This window comes from Ictalurus punctatus, chromosome 23 (assembly GCF_001660625.3).
Source record: "Ictalurus punctatus breed USDA103 chromosome 23, Coco_2.0, whole genome shotgun sequence".
In the NCBI taxonomy this organism is placed as follows: Eukaryota; Metazoa; Chordata; class Actinopteri; order Siluriformes; family Ictaluridae; genus Ictalurus; species Ictalurus punctatus.
The window spans coordinates 6,717,452-6,740,000 of NC_030438.2; the positions used below are offsets into that span (position 1 = coordinate 6,717,452).

The 22,549-nt window shown below is 41.3% G+C and overlaps 1 protein-coding gene across 1 annotated transcript in view; it reads left to right on the plus strand.

Moving 5' to 3' along the window:
• Positions 1 to 632: 632 nt before the first annotated feature.
• LOC108256479 (contactin-associated protein-like 2) overlaps positions 633 to 22,549 on the plus strand; it is a 121,900-nt gene continuing 99,983 nt past the window's right edge. Inside the window, exon 1 of the mRNA XM_047150219.2 lies at positions 633 to 1,078. Within this exon, the coding sequence (XP_047006175.1) occupies positions 1,000 to 1,078 (79 nt within the window). The 5' untranslated portion in view covers positions 633 to 999. The remainder of the gene's footprint in view (positions 1,079 to 22,549) is intronic.

Here is a 22,549-nt window from a genome sequence, read left to right on the forward strand (position 1 = left end):
ACTGATCCCTAATTTGTTAGTTGATTTTAGCTGTCATTATTCCTGTGAGAAGTTAGTGAGAAGTTAGTGGGGTTATTATACAATTAGGGGTAGGCTTTTCTTACTAGCCTCCTTTGCTAACAAATAGGTAGCAGAGTCACCAAACACATCGCACATTATACTATATACATGTTTTAGGGACAAATTCATCAATTTAAAAAATGTAGATATGACATTTATACATTTCTGTAAAGCTTTATACATTTATATATTTCTGTAAAGTTGCTTTGTGACAATGTCCATTGTGAAACGTGCTCTATAAATACAACTGAACTGAACATGTTTAATTTGTTCATTTCAGTGTGGACAATTTTTTTCCTTTAAGGACACGTACATTTTTATAGTAACACGTTGGTGAGAAACGTGTGAATTCAGTCGATTCTAATACATTTTTTCCCCTCTAATATGACGGAAACACGCCACTCTAACGAGAATGCCCGTCTGAATCAAGTCAATGAGATTAGGGAAGCGGTGTTCCTTGGACTGTACCATTACTGAATCCCCCCCACTCTGTTGGCTCTTTAACTGTGTGGTGGACTGTACTAATCTAAGTAGAGAAGGGGGGGGGCATGTTCTTATAAGCCTGCAGCTGTTAGGAGACGGAGAGGCGAGTCGGTGGAAGTTTCAGAGCCGGATAGAAAGCTGATACACCGGTATGGCTTGAGTTCTCGCGTTAAACAACAACAACAACAACAAAAACATAAACGGTGAGACGGAGATCGAGCCGATGTACAAATAGGTTGCTTTTTCGTTTTCTGTTCCTTTCCGAGTGGGGACTCCGCTCTGTAGTCCGGATAGAAACATCAGCACCAGCACTTTAGTAGTGTGTGTGTGTGTGTGTGTGTGTGTGAGAGAGAGAGAGAGAGAGAGAGAGAGAGAGAGAGAGAGAGAGAGAGAGAGAGAGACAGACAGAGAGCAGTGCTGTAGGAGTGTGTTGGAGGATTGGAGAGGAAGATCAGGATGGTGCGCTCAGGATGCATCCGGCTCCTCTGGATCCTCAGCATCAGCACCAGTGCTCACGCTGCTTCTCCATCCACCCGTAAGTTACACTTGATTCCTTTAGGACTTATATGGCTTCATATCAAGTGTATGTTGGCTTTTTATTTTATACAGGACCCAGGAAACCTGGAACGTACCTGGCTTTCACTGACTTTTCAAAGGAATTTTATTGCATGTTTTTCTTTTTGCGTAAACAGTCCACTTTGGGCTTCACCCCTTCGTCAGCTTGGTTCATTTTATTCTGCATTGCCAAGCTTATACTCTTAAAACCACACTGACAAACGGCATTGCTTAGAAGCACATCTTTCTATGTGTGGATTTTGGTCAAGCAGTGTTTGGATAGTCCTTGGATATGCAGATTTCCTAAATCATGGTTTTGCAGCAGTAGAGGACACAGACCAAGCCACTGTCATTGAAAAAAAAAACAAAAAACAAATAAATAAACTTGCAATGCTAATGTTTAAGCTGATGTGTCTAATCCACCACCCAACATGAAACGTGTTCTGATTAGTCTGATATTAACGATTGTTGTATTCTTCATCATGTTTGTCTTAAGGACATTCTGTTACGTTTAGAAAGGTATGAGATCAGAGGAATTTCTTGTCTCCGCGTCAGTAGGCATTTAAATCTGCACACGTGTAGTTACATGTCACTTACTCCTAGTCTGATTGGAAAACAGCTCAGCGATCTGTATGTGCTAACAACATTCAAACAAGTTTCGGTTAGAAAGCTGTCTGTGGTTCAGTTGTTTTCCCACTGAAATGATCATTTCTGAGGCGCTCGTCTAATTATGGAGAGTAAATTGGGTACTCACTCGTCTTAGCCAAACTTAACGAACACACAGACAGGGTGTAATCACACCATTAGTCTTAGTTCGGGCGCACACTATAGGAGTGCACGTGACGGCGATTGCACAAAACACAACGGGGCGTGCTGTAACAGAAAAAATATTCAACAATGGGGTGGTGATGCGGTCTAAATTGAGCTTGAAGATATCGTGATAAATGAGTACGTGATACACTTTCCGGAAAAGTATCGTGATCTGATATTTTTGTCATATCTCCCAGCCTTAGTTAAAACCCTGATGGTTACTTTCCTATAACTGTTCAGTTTTTCGTTTCCTAATTAATAACTTTTTATATACTTATATACTTTTTATCCACTTACAGATACATGCATTGTTGTGAAACATCCATGAGACAAGTTTTTCCTATTATCGCTTATGTAATAGCAGCTATAAACAGCCATTTATATTAAAGAGTTAAGGAGACGAACAAAATGTCTGGGTTACACATGTAACCCTGTTCACTGAGAAGGGAACGAGACTTTGTGTAAGCTGAACGCTCTGGGAAGCGCCCACAGCGTCCAGCTAACGTAACGTGGAGTTCCCTTTGAAAGGGAACAGAAGACACAGATTGTGAAAACACAAAATCTTTCATAGTAAAGCACTGACACCGGAGACTCATTCCATAAATGTTAAATAAACGTCTCCTTAGAGAAAACGTCACCATATCAATTAAAAAAGCCTTACTGTGAGCCTTGGTTTATGCAACGTGTCCTTAAAAGAAACTATAGAAATGATAAAATATTAGACTAACAGATTTAAAAAAAGAAAAAACTGTGTAAGTACAGTCACCACTGAAACTATTGGACTGGCAGGGCCAATTCATTGTTTTTACTGTAGACCAAAAACATTTGGGTTCAAGATCAAAAGATGAATATGAGAAGAAGGTTTCGAATTTCAGTATTTATTTCCTGGTATTTATATGTAGATGTGTTAAACGGCATAGAACACATTTTGTATCAGCCCAGCCAATTTATTAGCAAGCAAAAATATTGGAACATGTGACTGAAAGGAGTTTCTTGCTACCCAGGTGTGTTCTGTTCAATTGTTTAAACAATAAATAGCACTGAACATCAACTGTTTTAGCCTGCAGTTTCCCCTGTAAAGACTACATTTGCTGTTAAAAAGGATACTCCAACATGAAGATCAGAGAGCTGTCTGTGGGAGAAAAGCAAGCCATTTTGAATCTGAGAACAGAGCGAATGTCAATCAGTGGCATTGCACAAGCCTTGGGAGTAGCCAAAAGAAGCAATTTGGAATGTCCTGAAAAAGAAAGACACCACTGGTGTACTCAGAAACAGACACTGAATGGATCAACAAAGGAAAATTTGCCAAAAACACACTGCCAACTCAACAAAGGACTTCATCAGAGGGAGAAGTGGAAGGTTGTAGACCGGCCAAGTCGATCACCAGACCTTAACAGGAGCATGCATTTCGCCTCCTGAAGAGGAGACTGAAGTGAGAAACCCCTCAAAACAAACAACAACTGAAATAGGCTGCGGTAAAAGCCTGGAAAAGCATCACAAAAGAAGAAACCAACAATTTGGTGATGTCAGTGGGTCACAGGCTCGATGTAGATATTGCAAGCAAGGGAAAAGCAAACAAATATTAAAATAAAGTGTTATTTACTTTCACTTACTTCAAGGCTTAGCTGTTCCTATACTTTTGCTTGGCTAAAAATTGGGTGTTCTGATACAAAAGGTTCTATGTTTCATATTATTTAACACGTCTGGATGTAAATACCAGGTAATAAAACTTGAAACACCTTTGGTGTACGCACAAAACATATGAATTCGCTTCGTCGTTCCAATAGTTTCAGGAGACTGAAATGAGAGAGTTGTGAATAAAAGAACAGTGAATAACAATTTTAATCATAGCAAAAAAAATAAAATAATAATTCCTCCATACTGCTCTGACATGATGGTCTGGAAAATATGTAGGACAATCAGCTAATCCCTCTGAGCAACCTGCTGAACAATTCGGTCACTTTAGAGCAGAATTTATTCAAAACCAATTCATAATGCTGTCATGAACAACCTGAAACATCAACATCTAGTCTGTATTTATCCTGTAACCTATTTATACTCTTCGTTATGTTCTGATGCTCTGCCAAGATAATAATTACATAATTAAATTATGATGAACAAAACCCCCTATAATTGTATAGCAATAGAATGATCAAATTTGATTATTGTTGATATTATATTAATTAAAGTTAATGTATTTACTGGGACTGAGTTATGATCTGAGGATAGTTAAAAACAGTACACATCAGTTCAACTTCATCGTATTTCTTATACATTTTTTACTCCAACAACGTTTCCTGACTGTGTTTTTAGCTTTGTGATATTGTTTCTGAGAAAGCTTTATTGAGTTATAGAAAGCTGTATTCATTGAGGGTTAGAGTATGTGAGGGCACAGACAAGGGTTTATTATGCTGCAGTAAAACCTAGGACAGTGACAGCTATTTATTTGCATATTGTGGAGTGAATTGTGTTGAAATAGTGCTTCATGATGATGCAAGTGTGTAAACTTAGAATGTTGTTTATTAGGGGAAAACCAAGAATCCTTATCATTATCAATTGGTTGAAGAACATAATCCATAATTATACACAAACGGCAGGAATGAATCGGAAAACCAGAATAAACGTAGGAAAATAGACGAGGCTTACATGTGCACATGTATGTACACGGAATGAGACTTCACAATGACACAAAGACACAAGCTATGTTTCCATTCACATTTGATGTGAATTTTGGGACATCGCACAAAAAAAAGAGAAAATGCTGGATGGAAACACCAGATGTGAATAAAATATCCAAAATGAGCATAAACAAACCTATGCTTTCAATTGAGTTTAGAGGTCAACCAACCGATTGATTGGTGTTCGTGATTAATCGACACCAATAACTATTGTTTAGTGCTAAAAATCCACACAGATAGTTTTTTCCTCGGTTGCGTTCTTTGCAGGAGTGGCTGATAAAGGTCCGCTGTCATTATACAGTACGAGAGCGGCCTCTAGAGGCGAAATAAAAACCATCACATAAAAACCATCAAATTTAGTTGTGTTATTTAAAGTGTTATTTATTTATTTATTTATGTATTTATTATTATTCATTTTTGATGTCTATATTTTATTTGTGATCTGGAGTGTTAATTTTTGGTTCAGTTTGGATATATATATTTTATTAACTTTAATATCTATTACTAATTTATATATATATATATATATATATATATATATATATATATATATATATATATATATATATATATATAAATATATAAATATATATAAATATTGAGGGGCACCGTGACTTAGCGGTTAGCATGGTCACCTCCAAGGTTGGGATTCGACTCCGGCCTCCGCCCTGTGTGCGTGATGTTCTTCCTGTGCTTCTGGGGTTTCCTCCGTGTTCTCCGGTTTCCTCCCCCAGTCCAAAGACATACTTTGTAGGCTGACTGACACCTCAAAATTGTCTGTAGTGTGTGAATGAAGTTACTGAAGATGAACATATCCATATAATTTCTGCTGCCATTATTCCTTAAAAAAAATTCAAATGAATTAAACTTCACTACAAATCCACATCAAAGACACATGGCATGCCTAGACATCTTAACTCTGCATCCATTTTCAGTAGCAACAGTTTGAGGTTTAAATGGCTTCCACAAATGAATCATAAAGTTGTTTTTAGTCCCTGCATTTTCTTGTCAAAATATGAAAGAAAAAAATAAAAATACTCTAATTTTCAAGCTGCTTTGAATTTAGTGTTCTATTGATTTTTTAAATGGGCCTGTCATCAGATGGTACTCTTACCAAAGGATCTCCAGCAGGAAACGACCAAATGTCAATATCCTCCATTTAGTTTAGCGAACGAAAATAATCTGCAGTGTGTGACAGATTTGCAAATACTTTCGATCCTTTGTGTGCACATCGAGGTAATATTTCTGGATAACATTTCTGGATAGCCAAGAAAAACAAAAACAAAACAAAAAACAACTTTGCAGTGAATCAGTGAAGGTAAGGAGGACACGTAATTGAGCTCCTAATCTCAGCTGAAAAAAATGTAATGCATGCACGGCTGCTCTGAAGGAATAGAGATGATAAGAGGACCTTAAATTATACCTGGAAATTACAGAGCTCAGTATAACTACATTGTGGGTATTGTTTTCTTTATTTATACACCTGTGACAGTCTGACTGAAAGTAAGTGTAAATCTTTTTTTTTTTTGGGCTATAGTATATCAGACATACAGTAATTTTCTCCCAAACCTTAACTGACGTTATGATTCATACTGGTAAAACATTTTTTTGTGTTTCAGTTATGTTAAGGAGTGCTGCAATTTCAAGATGCATCTCCATTCCACAATGGGTTTGGCTTATCTGTCACAAATCAGTGAGCTCTGTGAGTAATAAAAACCAAAACACTTGCTATTTGAAAAGACAAGTGATTTGTATTTTCAGTGCAAAAAAGATTTGAACATCAGCCCTCATGCGTGAGTCCCCCCATGCTGAATATCACCCAGTTTTCCATGATCCTTTATATTCTAAACCTCAAACTCAATACAACTCTGACAATCTATAGCCTGAGAGAGAACGGTCTTCTTGTTCTGTCTCAAATTGACAAATATTTCTGAATACTATTAATTATCCCCTTGCTACATGTGGTGATGCTACAATGGAGAACGATGACTTATTTACTGTGCTATACATCTCAGGCCATTCAAATTAAGAGAAATAAAAAGACATCTCTTTAATATGCTTGTGTGTTTCTTATGGATGATCTTCTTTTGGATCTTGGGCGCTTTACATCCAGTCTGTTGTATCAGCAACGTCTAATCGACCCCAAACAAGCCCCGCGCATGTTACCACATGCCAGCTCACGTTGATTGGTGGGACACACCATGAAACATCCCAGCACTTTTGGAAGGCTGCTCGACCAATCAAATTAGAGGATTGTATAACATAACTGTTGTATAAATCCATCCATTCATCCATTTCCATCCATCTTGCTGGAGCCTATCCCAAGGAACTCGGAGCACAAAGCGGGGGACACCCTGGACGAGGTGCCAACCATAACAGGGCACAATTGCGTAGGCACTCGCACATCCATTCACACACTACGAATTGGAAATGCCAAATCAACTTACAATACATGTCTTTGGATTGGGGAAGGAAACCGCAGTACCCGGAGGAAGCCATGGGGAGAACGGATTTGAGCACCCAACCCCGTAGGTGCGAGGCAAACGTGCTAACCACTGTGCCCCTTAGCTGTATAAATCCTATTATACAATTCTGTATAACATTGTGAGTTACAAACTGAAGGATGTTTATACAGGAAACTAAGGAAGTAATGAGCAACAAGAGAGTGCAATTAGTAAGAGGTAGTAGAGAGGGGTGTGTGGTTGTCAGTGATTTGAAATTCCTGCAGGCTGTGACGCACCATAACCAAGTATGAACTAAAACATTAAACAGTTAAACGTGCACTGTAAGTAGCTAACACTTACTGTGGATCGATTGAAGTCTTGATGCAGCGTAGATTTAGGGTAAGAGCCATTAATAGATGTGTATTACTTGTCTGTTTACTGTTAGCTTTCTCACCACTAGTTAGCCAAGTAGGCACTGTTTTCCCATGTGTCCCCTCACATATCAAAGAGAGCTCACTGACCTGTTTCCGTGTCCCCTGCGCTGTTGTCCACTGCTGGGTATTTTTATAGCCGTGGTTCGAGGGAGTTTTGGGAGGTTCTGAGACTCTTCGGGGACCCGTGCACTGTCAGATATGGCCTAAAAGGGAAGCTAGCTAGCACACCCAGGACATCTCACACTGGTTCAGTTTACTCACCCAGTTGCCTAGATTTAAACAAGGACATTCATGAAATCAATTAGAAATACAGTCACGCCTTAATAGAGGTGCAGACTAGAATTTGTATCTGCACAACTTGGCTGGAATGTTGTATTTTTGTGAAATGGTTGAGGATTACAGGGCTGAAGAGGCGGTTAGTGAGAAAAGGACAAGCCTAAAAAGCAGCAATTTATTGAAATTGAACACATTTGAACAAGTGCATGAGCATCACATTGTGCAATCTGCCTCAGTTCTGAGTCCTACTTGGTGTGTGAAAGAAGATTTAGACTACGAAATGTTCTTGGTGTAGCAGTAAGCACAGCTTGTACCACGGTGAAATTGTAGCACAACAGTATTTCTTTTGCTTGGGTTGTGAAGATCATCAACCATGATTCTGTCTTCTTTTAACAATAAATAAGCACTTTGAAACGAGGGTACACACACCACCCCTTGCATGGATCTGACCCACATCTGACTTGAATCTGTCAAAATCCCTGTCATTTGCATATATATATTATACATGTTAAAGCTACAGTCCATTCAGCTCACTTGTTATATATATATATATATATATATATATATATATATATATATATATATATATATATATATATATATATATATATTTTTTTTTTTTTAGATGATCTAAAATCCAGGTCACACAGTGGGAAGTGTTCAGGATACACGTGTCAGCCAAATCTTCATCACTGTCAGCAATGTAAATCCCACGGATTAACCATTAAACATTTTTAAAATGTATTTTCCAAAGGTTTTTTTTTTGTATAAGTAAGGAATAATCCCCATTTTCCATTTATACTATACATGATGTTACACATTAATCTTCTAAATCTGTTATCAATAGACACACATTTTCCCCACAATTAGGGTTCAAATATCTTAAAGTTTATGGTCTCTCTTTTCTGTCTAAACTTTCAAGCATCTTTCAAAATAGTTGCCATTTCACCATCTACCAAAATGGTGAAAAAGTGTCTGATTGGCTCAAAATGATATGTAATTACTTAGTTAACTAAGTAGTGGAAAATATGGTTTCTTACGGTTTGTGTGGTTTAAGATAACAGCAGTGTGCTCGTACATGAGTGTTGCTCTGCGGACTGTTGGGCGAATGCAAGGATGTTCATGGAAAATCCATTATAAAATGTGAGGTTAATGGATTCCATCAGTAATGGTTTAGGAGGGCAAATTTAGTCAGTGCTTTGGATTCAGGCACTGAGCTGCAGTGCCTTATGTAAGTATTCACCCTGTTTGATCACATTCTGTAGAAGAAAGCCATTAGCCATTTGGAGACTCATGTAGACAAATATGTAGAAAGCTTCTCTGGTTTGATAAGACCCAAATTGAACTTTGGATTTGGTACAAAGCACTCAGTTTTTTTGTTTGTTTTTTTTTAGACAGCTCTAAATCATCCCCACAGTGAAGCACGGTATGGCAATGTTTCATTTACAGGGATTGTGAAACTTCTGAGGGTTGAGGGGAAAGTGGGATGGAACCAAATACAGGGCAATCCTCGAAGAAAACCTGTTCCTGTCTCCAAGAGACTTGGGAGATAGCTTTAAAAACAAGAGCCCTGATAACCCAGTCAAAACCCACAACTCAATATGATTGTGAATCTGTGGCAGGACTATTGGCCCTGCTCTTGACCAATGGTATCCATCCATCCAGTCTGACCGATCCTGAGCAATTTTGCCGAGAAGTACAGGAAAAAATACCAGGATCCAGATAAGAAAGCTGGTCGAGACATACTCCAGATGACTGACATTTCTGTTTAACTTTACCTGTAACAACAAAAAAAATATACATATACCTATTTTAGCTGAGTAGCTAATGGTAACGCATGTGGTGGATTCTGGGTGTGAGATAATTGTACTCAGTAGGGTTACATGTTTCTTGTTGGTTTTTCTGGAAATGAAGGGAATTCCTCATTACAACTCAGAAGACTCGCAGAAATATTTTTGAAAACGTCCTGTTTTACAAGACGTATATTTTCAAACTCACAAGCGCATGTAGTGCATTTAAACCAGCCATTGTTTTACTCTTCTAATTAATAACTTGTGAAAAGTTTGCAATTTCCTGCCCTTAACCATGCAGCAGATCTGTTAAGACTTGGAGTTTTTCAGGCTTAAAGGCTCTCTTCAGTCGCATCTCTCTTGCATTAGCATGGTCTGCTGTTCTGTCTTGAGGTGATTAGTGAAATGCAGACCTGCTAAGGCAGAGTCATTAGCTTGGCAGTGCTGGATACATGTATTGTTTGTCCTTATTCCAGTGTGAATCATTACAATTGATTTAAATATAATGAAGCGCCAGAAAAAGCTAGCTATTTGCCAAGCATCGTCCCAGTATCTAAGCTGGATCAAAGTGTATTGAACTTCTGAATTCTGGTCAGCCAAATTTGACTTTCATTCAGCAGACGAAGTTTTAAAAGAATATATTTAAATGAAACAATTCAAATTTGGGAAAGTTAGACATTTTGTCTTTTTTAGAACAAAACTCACAGAATTAACCGGGTCCAATGTAGAAAGAGCAAACAATGAACAGTTTAAGGTGATAAGACTAAACCTTTTTTGGGCTTTCAAAAAATTATACTATTACTTCGTTACTAGTGTCATATTTGTGCATTTAATATGGGCCTCAAATGACATTCCATTGTATTTAGAACACAAAAATATACATTTCAGCGTGACCTATTGTGGTTCCATCAAAATGTCAGACAGTGGATTAGTACTGAGCCTCACTTGAGCCAGAATCACTCAAGAAAAACAGGGTTTAAGTCCAAGGTCAGAATCGAGTGTAACTGAGACGTGCCTCTGTTTTAGGCTCCACCCCACATGCGACTCTCGTGTAACTTCTTAATAGCGTTTATGTCCATAGTTACATCTTGGATGATAATACCAATGTCTATTTCCATCCATCCATCCATCCATCCATCCATTTCCTGTACTGGTTATCCTACACAGGATTGCGGAGAGCCTGGAGCCTATATCGGGGACTCGGGGCAGAAGGCAGGGAGACACCCTGGATGGGATACCAACCCATCGGAGGGCACAATCACTCACACACACACACACACACACTACGGACAATTTTACAAATGCCAATCGACCTACAACACGTGTCTTTTGACTGGGGGTGGAAACTGGAGTACCCAGAGGAAACGCCCAAAGCATGGGGAGAACATACAAACTCTACACACACAGGGTAGAGGCTAAACGTGCTAACCACTAATGGACCATCCCACCACCATCAACATCCATTGTTTCGTTTTTAAATCCTCACTGTGGTTAACTCAACATCCTGAATACAGCCCTCACATCGCACTGAAAATGTAAAAATGACTGGTCTCACTTTTGATTTGTTTTTATACTGCACTCTCTCCTTCAAGTCAGAGCAGCTCTGATAAATCTCTGTTTTTGTTACACTGTTGCAGTGTGTCAAGCCTTAGCACAGATTTGCCCTCCACCCCGCTTCACTAATAACAGCACTCAACAACTTGACACATTAAATCACCACTCAACCCTGATGGAACCTGGAACCTAGTCTGATCACAAATACTAGCTGAGTGAGCCTTGGAACAGAACTTTTCTATGTGTAATGCAGGAAGGGTGATGTAATGGATGGTGTGAGTGGGCATCATCTGGCATGGCTAGCCCTAGCTTCATACACTCTATGGAGAATCATTATTTTCGAGCTGTGAAAGCTTCGGTCTTGTGCACTGTACATAAAATGCCTCTTTTGGGTGTGGTGGTCCATTTTGTCCAAGGCCTGCCTTGACACGTTATATCTAGTCCAGCTGGATCTACCAGTAAGACTGCCAAAAATGACCCTTTCTGGTGGTATTTTATGTCCTTGGCTCCCTCTTTTTTCTCTTTCTTTTAGTGTCTATTGTAACTCCTGCTCTCCATCTCGTTCTCAGGCCCCTCAGATGAAGGAAATGCATGTCAGAGTAATATAAATACATCTGTCGTATTTACTTTATGGAACCCTGGTAAAATATAGTATAAGGTGTAGCTTTCGAGCACTGCTTCATGGGAAAATGTTGCTTTGAATTAGCACAAACGTGAGAAGAGCTTCTCAGATGATTTAGCCTTGGGCTGCAGAGTAATCAGGAAGGATATAGCTAATTGGCTTTTGTTGTTATTTTCTGATTTAAAAGCATGTGCTAGATAAGATGGAATTGCTCTGGATGGACAGTCGTGAAGATATAGATTTGGAAGAAAGTGCCATGTAGATTTAACATCACTCGGTAAAAAGGGAAGCAACTCATAGTTGGTGAAACTTCAGGTTGAGGGGGCGTTTTCATTGGCTTTTAACGGTTGTAGGTAGGGAATTACATGTTGCAATATTGTTTTTGATAGTACTCAGCTTAGACTGGGATTTATCACCGAAGACCAAAGGCACAGCTGTGTTTTTGAGGTAAGATAAGGAATGTGCTGTCCAGATATTTCGAGTCATTACGCACCAAATTGGGCATGCAAAATCCTGGCCTTGGTGTTCACTGTAATGTCCGGGTTTGCGGTTTGTGTCCCAGTTGGTAAAGCCAGTGCCAACGGTCAGTTTGAATACTTTTGTGCCAGTGGGACATAGTTGGTTTGAAGCTGTCCTGAATTGTTTTTCAGGGCATGTGTTGGCCTAATGTTCTACTTTTGCACTTTGGAACTCACTTTCTGCTGTTCTCTATGGTCCCACATGGAAGTTCGAAAGATATCCCAGACCCCTCTTGCTTTAGTAGATGATCTCACTTGCATAAAGACCGTCTTATGCTCTAGAGCATTCAGAGACTCAACACCCTTACCCTTAGAAGATTCTACAGGGCCATCACAGTCACCTGACTTGAACCCCATAGGAAATCTCTGGTGGGATTTGAAGAAGGCGTTGAAGAAGCACGCAAATCCAAGAATATTACTAGTCCTGGAGACCATTGCTCATGAGGAACGAGCTAAGATCTCTCAGGAACGCTATCCATCTCATTTCCGGCAGGTCATACCATCAAAAGGGTGCTCTACTAAGTACTAAAGAACCTCGCCATGAAGGTGTTGAATAATTTTGAGTCATTATAAGTTGCATTTTCAGTGGAATTTTGGGAAACCATTTGAAGCATTCGTTGTGTCGAACTATTTCAATTGCTTTTGTTTGATTTGTTCATCGCAAACAGCTGAACGTCTGTCAATTCTGACAATACACCTGATTTGCAATGAGGGTTGAATCATTTTGATCGCGACTGTACAACAAGTGAATAAATGAAATCTCAGTGCACACCGTTACAGAGCTGTGGTGTAATGGAGTTGCTCCTTTATAGCTATTCATTTTTAAATGACATACTTGCAAACTAAGCAGACATCACAAAGACTTCGGTCTGTAGTTGAGAGAGTTTTGGTGCCTAGCACAGGCGAATGAGGATTGCTTCCTCATTATGAAGAAAACATTCTTCAGTTTGGCTTCTGTCCCACACTTTGAAACCTGTACTGATGCTTAACAGCTTGTTAGGACAATATTTGTCAGAAACCTGAAGTGAATGTTCTCTTTTTCTAATGATTATTTCAGCATTCCTCTGCGTATGAGAGATTCATGGCCTCTCTTTGATTGTGCTTGGATTCGAGACCTAATGAGAGATGCTAAATTTCAAGTTTCTCTTTTATATATATATTTTTTTTCCGACCTAAAAAAGTAAGTCCCTCTGCTTGTATCTGCAATTCCTGTAGATATTTGTCTTCTAGCTTTTTAGAGTGTTAGTGAAGGTCACTGATGTGAGACGCAGCGTTATTTTCTAATGAAAGGTGATGGAGCTGCTGGTGAAGACTGTAATTACAGACTGATTCTAATTATGCACAATCTCTCAGCAAATGCATGAGGGGAAAAGATCAACAAACTCTGGACTGCCGTATAGGTTTGGCTAAGGAACAGATTTAAACTAAGCGCTTATGTTGCTCCTATGATAATGAAATCATCCCTCATGAATATGCTTCAACAGCCAAACCCTACTAACAAATTTTGCTGAAACCATGTCCTTATTTCCACCCTGCTATTAGATGAGGATCCTGTTTAACAAACAAATCAGTCTGCTCAAAGAGAATGTAGAAAATTATGCTAGCTAGTTAACTAGCTAAGTGTGATTTCCTCATGCAGTCATGCACGAGAATATCACTGGCTCCAGTGTGTTCTTCATAGAGGGGTGTGTTTTCACACTGTCCTGCATTAATGAGTAGAATCACCATTACCACATGCCACATGGCTGCATGAATTCGACAACTGAAAGCTCTAGTTTCTTCATTCAGAAAAGATACCTGATACTTATCTGGTTAAACTTGACTTTTTCTTTCTGACTCTGTTGATTTAGTCTTTGGCAGCCGTCAGCGAGTTCTTTTGTTCTAGACAGTTTATTAATATAATCGACGTTCTTGCCAAGCTAACCCTGGAAATGTTGCATATACAGACACGGAGGTGTCGTTAATGAGGAACCTGTCTCTTCTGCTATTTTTTTCCGTTATTATTCCTTTTCTTTTCTAATAATATGGTAATATTGAGAGATGGATCCCTTCCTCCCAGCTTCTGTCGCTGTCATTCTCTGAGGAAAGGATATGAATAATAGAAGTATTGATGTCTCTGTGTGTTGAACCTGTAACGCAAATGCATCAGTCTCACTGACTCACTAAGCCTAACAGATGTTCAATCTAGGGGTGCGAATCTCCCTTTTCCACGATATGATGTATACATTATTGCATAATATATAATCTAATAAAAAATGATACGGTTAAACAAGTAATGATGGGATACATCCTCTAAGTGTGGTGTTTTCATAACTTTTTGCCAGGGGTTGTAGTGAAACCATTACGTTTCAAGCAGTATATATCGATAGCATTGCTTTTGTTTAGCGGTCTTTAAGAATTGGTAGTAGCCCTGACTGCCATTTTTGTCCTCTGTGGAAGTGTCATATATCAAGGCGGTAACTCTGGACTTCATTTCCCAGCAGCCACTGCACCATACTACATCACTGTCACATGACCACCTGCACCTGTATCACGTTTCTGTTTAACGAGCACTCCTACATATAGCCACTGTTTGTACTGCTTCCTCGTCTTATGTATTGTCTATCTTGACCTGTGTGCCGGTACCATGTTTTGTTTCATAATTTATGTTTAGCCTTAGCCACAGTATTTTGCAGAGTTGTCTTAGTGTCTTTGTTTTTGTTTGTTTGCTTATTAAACTGTTTGAAGATCTGTGCTTGCTTCCATATCCAACTTTGTAACGTGACAGGAAGTAAAGATGAATTTGGGATGGGGTTCTCTCTCTTTTTCTCTCTCTCTCTCTTTCTCTCTGGAATACTGAACTTCTCATTCCCTCTCTTGTTGAACCCTGGAATATTGCCCCACCACCCACTTAACCATTTCTCTGTTTGATTTGAATCAGATCTAGTCTGGTAAATCAATGCAGCCACATAGTAGCCACATTGTTGGGCTAAGTTTCAGATTATATATATATATATATATATATATATATATATATATATATATATATATATATATACACTTAGTTCTAACTTTCATCCACAGGTCTGGATTCATGGATAGGAGGCTGAAACTCAGTCTGCCGTGTAATGCTTTAATAAAGAGGCATCACTAATGAAGCTGGTATATGAAGGAACTTCATATGGAAGTGGCAAAATACGGTACATGGCAGGAAGTGCATTAATGTGCACTGGAATCATAACCTCTTCAGCAATGTGAGGGCTATACAGGACTCTGAGCATAAAACATAGATGAACACCCACTAATATTCCATCCATCCATCCATCTTCTATACCACTTATCCTTTTCAGGGTCACGGGGAACCTGGAGCCTATCCCAGGTTGCATCTGGCACAAGGCGGGGTACCAATCCATCGCAGGACACAGTCACATACACACTCACACACCCATTCATACACTACAGACACTTTAGACATGCCAATCAGCCTACCATGCATGTCTTTGAACTGGGGGAGGAAACTGGAATACCCGAAGGAAACCCCCGCAGTACGGGGAGAACATGCAAACTCTGCACACACAGGGCCACGGTGGGAATCGAACCCCTGACCCTGGAGGTGTGAGGCGAACGTGCTAACCCACCGTGTGTCACACTAATTTTAAAAGTCCTAATTTCATATAATTGGATGTTGTCTGGGGAAAATCTCTTGGTGGTTCATATTCACCCATTTCCATTTTATATATAGGTGTGGAGTTAATTGATTAATGAATTGATTTCATTTTCTTAACATGCAATTATTTGTGCTATTAGAGTTTCACTTCTTTGCCTGCTCTCTTGACAGAACCCTCAGATCATAATGTGCCCTGAGGGTTTGTTCCAGTTTTGTGAAATGTTTGTTGTATGAGGAGAGAAACTTTGGAGAATGTGTCTGGTTACTGTATCAGGGCCAGTGTGGGCTCCTTTCTTTTTGCCTTTCTTGCTCCTGCCACTATTTGGCACACAAAACACCTCCATATCACATATTCACATTGCAACCCTGCTTCATAAAGCCGTCATATTCAGAGTTGGTGACTTAAGTCCAAAAGTTATGGCAGTATTTACGCTGTCGACTAAAATGACTTTAATGTATAGCGAAGACGATAGACAACTGCAAACCCCAAGCACTCGCAAAAATGAAATCATCCAGCCAAGGTTTATGTAGCAGTTTACAGTCCCCTCTGAAAGTATTGGAACAGCAAGGCCAATTCTAATCAGTAATGGAGTCATAGTAGGCTTGACGAGTGAAGATTCCAGTGTCTCACAGCTCACCACTAGTATGGAGCCTGGGTCTGCTCAGGTGCTTCAATAAGAGAAGAAAATGTGCGTTTTGCTTAGCCATACTAAGACACAATCATTCTTTTCTTTCCCTTTGGCAAGCATCATTTTTATGTTTCTCATGCCGAGTCACCAGTTGGGAATGAACGGAAATGGAAAGCTGAGCAGCCTCTAGCAATGTGTTTTTAGCCCTGGCTCCACACTTTTTTGTTTTATTATGGGTGCTGTCCATGGTGCTGAATTGCCAATATTCCGGGAGCAGTAACACTTTTCCACAAAGTCTGGTGTCACAGTATGAAACATGCAGCAAGTAAATAGAGGTGAACAAACACAGTTTTTGTGTTGGGAAATAATAAAGTAAAATTCAAATGTAATTGTTTTTTTTGTTTTTGTTTTTAATTTTTTTTTTTTTAGATACTGAACATAAGCTTTATTGATTCATGTTTTCTGCATCTGATATCTATTACTGATCTAATATTTATGCTCTTACTGTACCAGATCTGTATCCTAGAGTCTTCTTTACACTTGAATAGAACTTTGAAGTCTATCTAAACCTACTTAACATTTGTGTATCGTTTGTTTTGTTCATGTAATCCATGCACTAAGATGTAAGGTGTAAAATAATCCTTTTGTATGAATATCTCCAGAATAACAAATGGTCTTATATAAGAGATTTAGCACCTTGCTGTTAATCGTAGAACAGGTATGAAGTACATTTTACTGCCATTTGATCCCTCTATCAGTGCTTCAACATTCCTAGCTGTTTCCTGTGTTTGAATGTTGGAGAATGCAGTCTGTCTGGAATAATACACAGTCCTGTTAATCACATAGCCATCACATGGATGATGGAGGATTCTGTTTTCTTTCCTATTCCTCTTATGTCAAGGCTCTGGTTTCTGGTTGTGTCCAGTTTTTCACGTTTCTTCCCAGGTTTCCTCTGTGATCTCTGGTTTCCTCCCACCTTTCAAAAACATGCAGGTAGGTAGGTGAATTGTCTATATAAAATTGCCTCTAGGTGTGAATGTGTGTGTGTGTGTGTGTGTGTGTGTGTGTGTGTGTGTGTGTGTGTGTGTGTGTGTGTGTGTGTGTGTGTATGTGTGCGCGTGATGTCCTGCGATATACTGGTGTCCCATCAGGGTGTATTCCCATCTCATACCCACAATTCCCAGGATAGTCTTGGGATCCACCAAAACCCTGACCAGGATGAAGTGCTGTTAGCTTTTCCAAAATCACTAGGAAACTAGGTTTGTTATTGTTGCCCAGAAACAACTGAAAATAAACAGAAGCCTAAAAATCCTCAGTGAGCAAGCCAGAGGCGACAGTGGAAAGGAAAAACTCGGTAAACAAGCACAGGACGGTCTTCATGATTATAGCAGCGATTGTTTTTTTTTTTTACTACAAATCTACAGTATCCATTTTTCAATGAAAGGTGTGGCTTTGGGATAAGCTGTTTTTGGGAAACGCAATCTCTAAGGTATTCACACGGAACCGTCCACATCAGCGCAAATACACAAATACAACAAGTATATAATGCTTCAGGGTGTTTTGGGAAGAGAGGATTATGAACCCTCTCTCATTCTTTACACCGGTGTGGTGGTGAGATACTGTTTGGTCTGCCAGAGGCATTTGCGCAATACATCCGTGATTAATCCTCACAGTTCAGCGATTCTTCAGCAGGGGCTCGTATAGAAGCCATTGTTTGACCCCTTGGTGCTGAAATTTATGACCCGTGAGCTGTTGCATTGCAAAGTTGCCCTGAATTGTGCTTCCCAGTCTGTCTGGCTTCTTATTAATGGCAGCATGAAAGTTCCAAACTGTTTTATGAGCAGTGAAATGTATCTTGTGTGGCCTTTTCAAGATACACACCGCAGACTAGGATAGCGATTATGCGGCAGCGCCGGTATACAGGACTGTGCGCGATGAGGATGTATTACTATTACATATGCAGCATTTAATCGAGTGAGGAAATTGGAGAGTAGAATGAGAAGTATAGCATAAATCAGCTGAGGAAAAAGTGATGTTACACCTCGTTCTCTTGCTATCATTTCATGACCGCGAGTACGCCAGAGCTGACTGTTGTTTTTAACTCGCACCAGTTTGTGTGCAGCAGATGCTCCATTAATCACGCACAGGTCACGGATATTTTCATCTTCGGAAATTTGTGTCATCCGACTCATAGGGTTTGAAAAACCGCATCTTTGGGCAACGTGAATAAAAAAACAAAAATTCTTTGTCTACACATAAAAACAAACAAACAAACAAACAAAAAAACAACATAAATAACTTGATTTGAAAACTTTCACATGAGCACACGAACCAAGGAAGTGGTGATAGTGTCATGTCATGCACATCAAAATGAGATTAACAGCACGCATATTGAGCGGTACGGAAAGCATTATGAAGAAAGACATATTTAATGTGTTTCAGGATGGACTTTTACTTGAAGTGTCTATGAAAGAAGGTGAAATTGTCATTTAAAAAAGCCTGTTTTTGTGGTCTTTGTTGCCTTTATGCATCTAAAGTACACGATTAATCACCTAGCAAAGACTCCAACTCTGTATTAGTATGTGATTATGCTTTATGACTTTAATAAAATGACCACCTTTAGCCATTAAAGCTGAAATTAGTCAGAGACTTTATTATTTATGTGTGTTGCCACAGAAATGCGAGTTTAATTCCTCTGAGCTAATGAGGTGCGAATCAGAGGTGAGCGACTGTCAGCGCTTTATCTGCAGCACTCATTTCCTCCAACTTTGTGCACTTAAGCGCTTCTCTCCAGATGATTAGCCTCTCCATATTGACCCAAAGCAGGTGCAGGGTGTCTCGGGAGAGGAACTGTGAGAGGAAACTGATTGCATGTTTAAACTGTCAAGTACAAGCTATTTATCATCTCTCCCCACATAGTGCTTGTGGTAGCATTGGTGTGTGGAAAAGTAGGTCCAGTCCTCGGAGATAATAACCACACTCTTCACCTCCAACCCAGCACACATAACTCAGTGACCACAATGCACCTGTCGTCTCATCTCTTGGTCTTTTTTAGAGAGTTCTCTTGATTGGCTGTTTTGCCAAAACCTCTTCCTTATGTATCTTGACAGGCTGTACTTGAGTCATTTTTGGAGGGTCATTTTATTAACATCTAAATAGATGTCCTGAGTCAAATGGACATTCCTTGCTACCTAAAGATAGGTAGGAGGGTAAATTGATTACTCTTGCTTAAATATAACTGAATACGAAGATGTTTTTCAGAATGAACAAATGTGTTCGAAACAGATACATATGCAGTTATGAGTAGGAGACACTATTTATTTACAGGATTCATTTATTCATGCTTAGTAACTTCCTGGTCAGGGTTCATGGTTCAAGCACAATTAAATAAAAAAAAAAAAAAAAAAAAACAATTAAAAACATTAATAAACATACTCTAGTTTGAGACCAATTATGAATTCGAGTGATGTAGCTGAGGTTGAGGAACTGACAGAGCAAACATTCACAGAACATGCCAGTTTTCCAGGTGTTTTCCAGTATTGTTATTCTTTTATTTATTTTTAGGAAACTTCTGGTTTAAATTCGAATACAAATAGAGATACAGAGATTTAGATTAGTGATGCACCGAAATGAAAATATTTTGCAATATTTTTAAATTGATATTTAAAAGAAAAAAACTTGTATTAAAAGAACTGCTTTTTAGCATAATTGTATACATACTATACTTTTTTAAAATATAATTTTCATATGTTTGAATGAAATTAACAGCACTTTTATTAAAAAAACAATAAGAAAGTAACAATAAAACAATATATATATATATATATATTGTCGCGACGGGCAGAGATCCGGCGCACACAAGAGGGAAAACGCTCCTTCTCCGACTGCCGCACCGGCACGACGTGGGCAGCTTCCTGCCGAACATTCCGCCAGCGGGAAGGACCGCCGCGGCAGGGCGGGGCTGACGCGACTCCGGCCAGCGATTGGCGGATCCAACGGGGAAGTCCCACCACTCAGGCGACGGCGGAGGAGGATAAAAGGGCGCGCTTCCGGCTGGGAAGGGGGAGGAGAATATCGTAGCGTCAAGACGGACTCCGTGCGTGTTTGCAGCGATGTGCAATCTCCGATCACGACGGTAACCTCACGCCCCACGCTAATCTCTCTCTCTCCCTCTCTTCTGAAGGCACAAGCGCGGACGAGACCGCCGGATAGTGAGAGTCACACACACGGAGGACGCCGGCCCGGGAAAACCCCCGCCCCGCCTCGGGAATCCCGCCTCCGCCACGAGTAGACTCCGCCGGCCGCCACGCCTCCACAAAACCCCGCGCTTATCCACTTATAACCCATTCACTTCACCCTAGCCACAATAAACCACCGCTTACAACCATCCTTCTGTCTCCTGTGGGTCTGTACGCTGCCCTTCCCCGGGCTAATTCCTCACAACTGGTGGAGGATGCAGGCATAGTACAGACCCGCCTACTACAAAAAAAAAAAAAAAAAAAAAAAAAAAAAATTATAAATAAACCTGCGAGAGAGAGGAAAAAAAATAAATGGACCGCACCCTGCAATACCTGCTGGAGGCCAGCCTCCAGCAGCACGCTGTGACACAGCAGCTCGCCGAGAGCCTTCAGGTCGCCATACAGACACTGATCGCCATGAGGACTGAGGCCCCCGCCGCCTCCGTGCCTCTCCCCGATGCAAGCAGTGAGATCCGCCGCCTACTAACCCCCCTCGGCCCCGAAGAGGACCTCAAGGCGTACTTCGAAGCCTTCGAGAGTATCGCCCGCCGGGAGGGGTGGGACCGTGAAGATTGGCCACGCGCCCTTGGCCCACTACTCACGGGAGAGGCCCGAACAGCCTACTATGCCCTCGAGCCGGAGGAGGCCGCAGACTACCGGGCGATGAAGGAGGGAGTCCTGGCATGGTGTGGCCGAACCCCTGGCCAGGCAGCTACTGAATTCCATCGCTGGGTTTATCGACCAGGTGCCCGACCACGGTGCCAGATGAGCGCCCTCATCCGGATCACCAAACGATGGCTCCGGCCGGATCGGCATACCGCCGCAGAGGTGGCAGAGAAAGTGGCGGTCGACCGTTTCCTGAGGGCGCTACCACGGGCAGAGAGACAGGCTGTGGGGGCACACGCCACAACTACGCCCCAGGAACTCCTGACTGTCCTGGAGCGAACCTTGGCCACCCTAGAGCTCGACCCTGGGGAGCAGCAGCACCTCGATCGGCCCCTCGGTGCCCAGGGCCCCCAGTTCGACCGCCAGACCCGGTCCTGCACCTGGAGGAACCCCCAGAGGGCGCCCACTGGTGAACACCCCCGAGACGAGTCCATGCCTACAGAGCCGGAGAGGGAAGCCGCCCGGCTGCTCACAAAACCATGGCTCGCAGGCTGCGCCCTCCATCAGCAGCAACCGCCGGAGGCACCCTCCTTGACGGTGTGGGTCGAAGGGAGACCGGTAACCGCCCTACTGGACACCGGGAGCACGGTGACCCTCGCCCAGCCCTCCATCCTGCCTGACGGACGCCGCCCAAGCGGGACGCTCACCATGACCTGCGTCCATGGGGACACCCGGGAAGTCCCCGCAGCCGAGGTCCAGATCCGGGGCGAAGCCGGCACCTGGCCCCTTCAGGTCGGAATCATCCCCAAACTCCCCGTGCCCCTCCTCCTGGGACGAGACTGGCCCGGATTCCGGGTGGTACCGAGAGCCGGGCCCCGGAGATCGCGGCGACGTGTGAAGGGGCAAGCAAGGATTGACAGGGTGGGCCCCATCGTCCGGGAGGCTGGCCTGACAGCGAACCCGAAGAAATGCCACCCAGGGCTGACGGAAGCCCAGTACCTGGGATACCGCATCGGACGGGGAATGCTGAAGCCCCAACTAAAGAAGATCGAGGCTGTGAAGGACTATCCGCGTCCGACGTCGAAAAACCAGGTACGTGCCTTCTTGGGATTGACGGGCTACTACCGCAGGTTCGTGCCTAACTTTTCTGCTGTAGCCTCTCCCCTCTCAGACCTTACAAAGAAGGGCCAGCCAGACCAGGTGAGG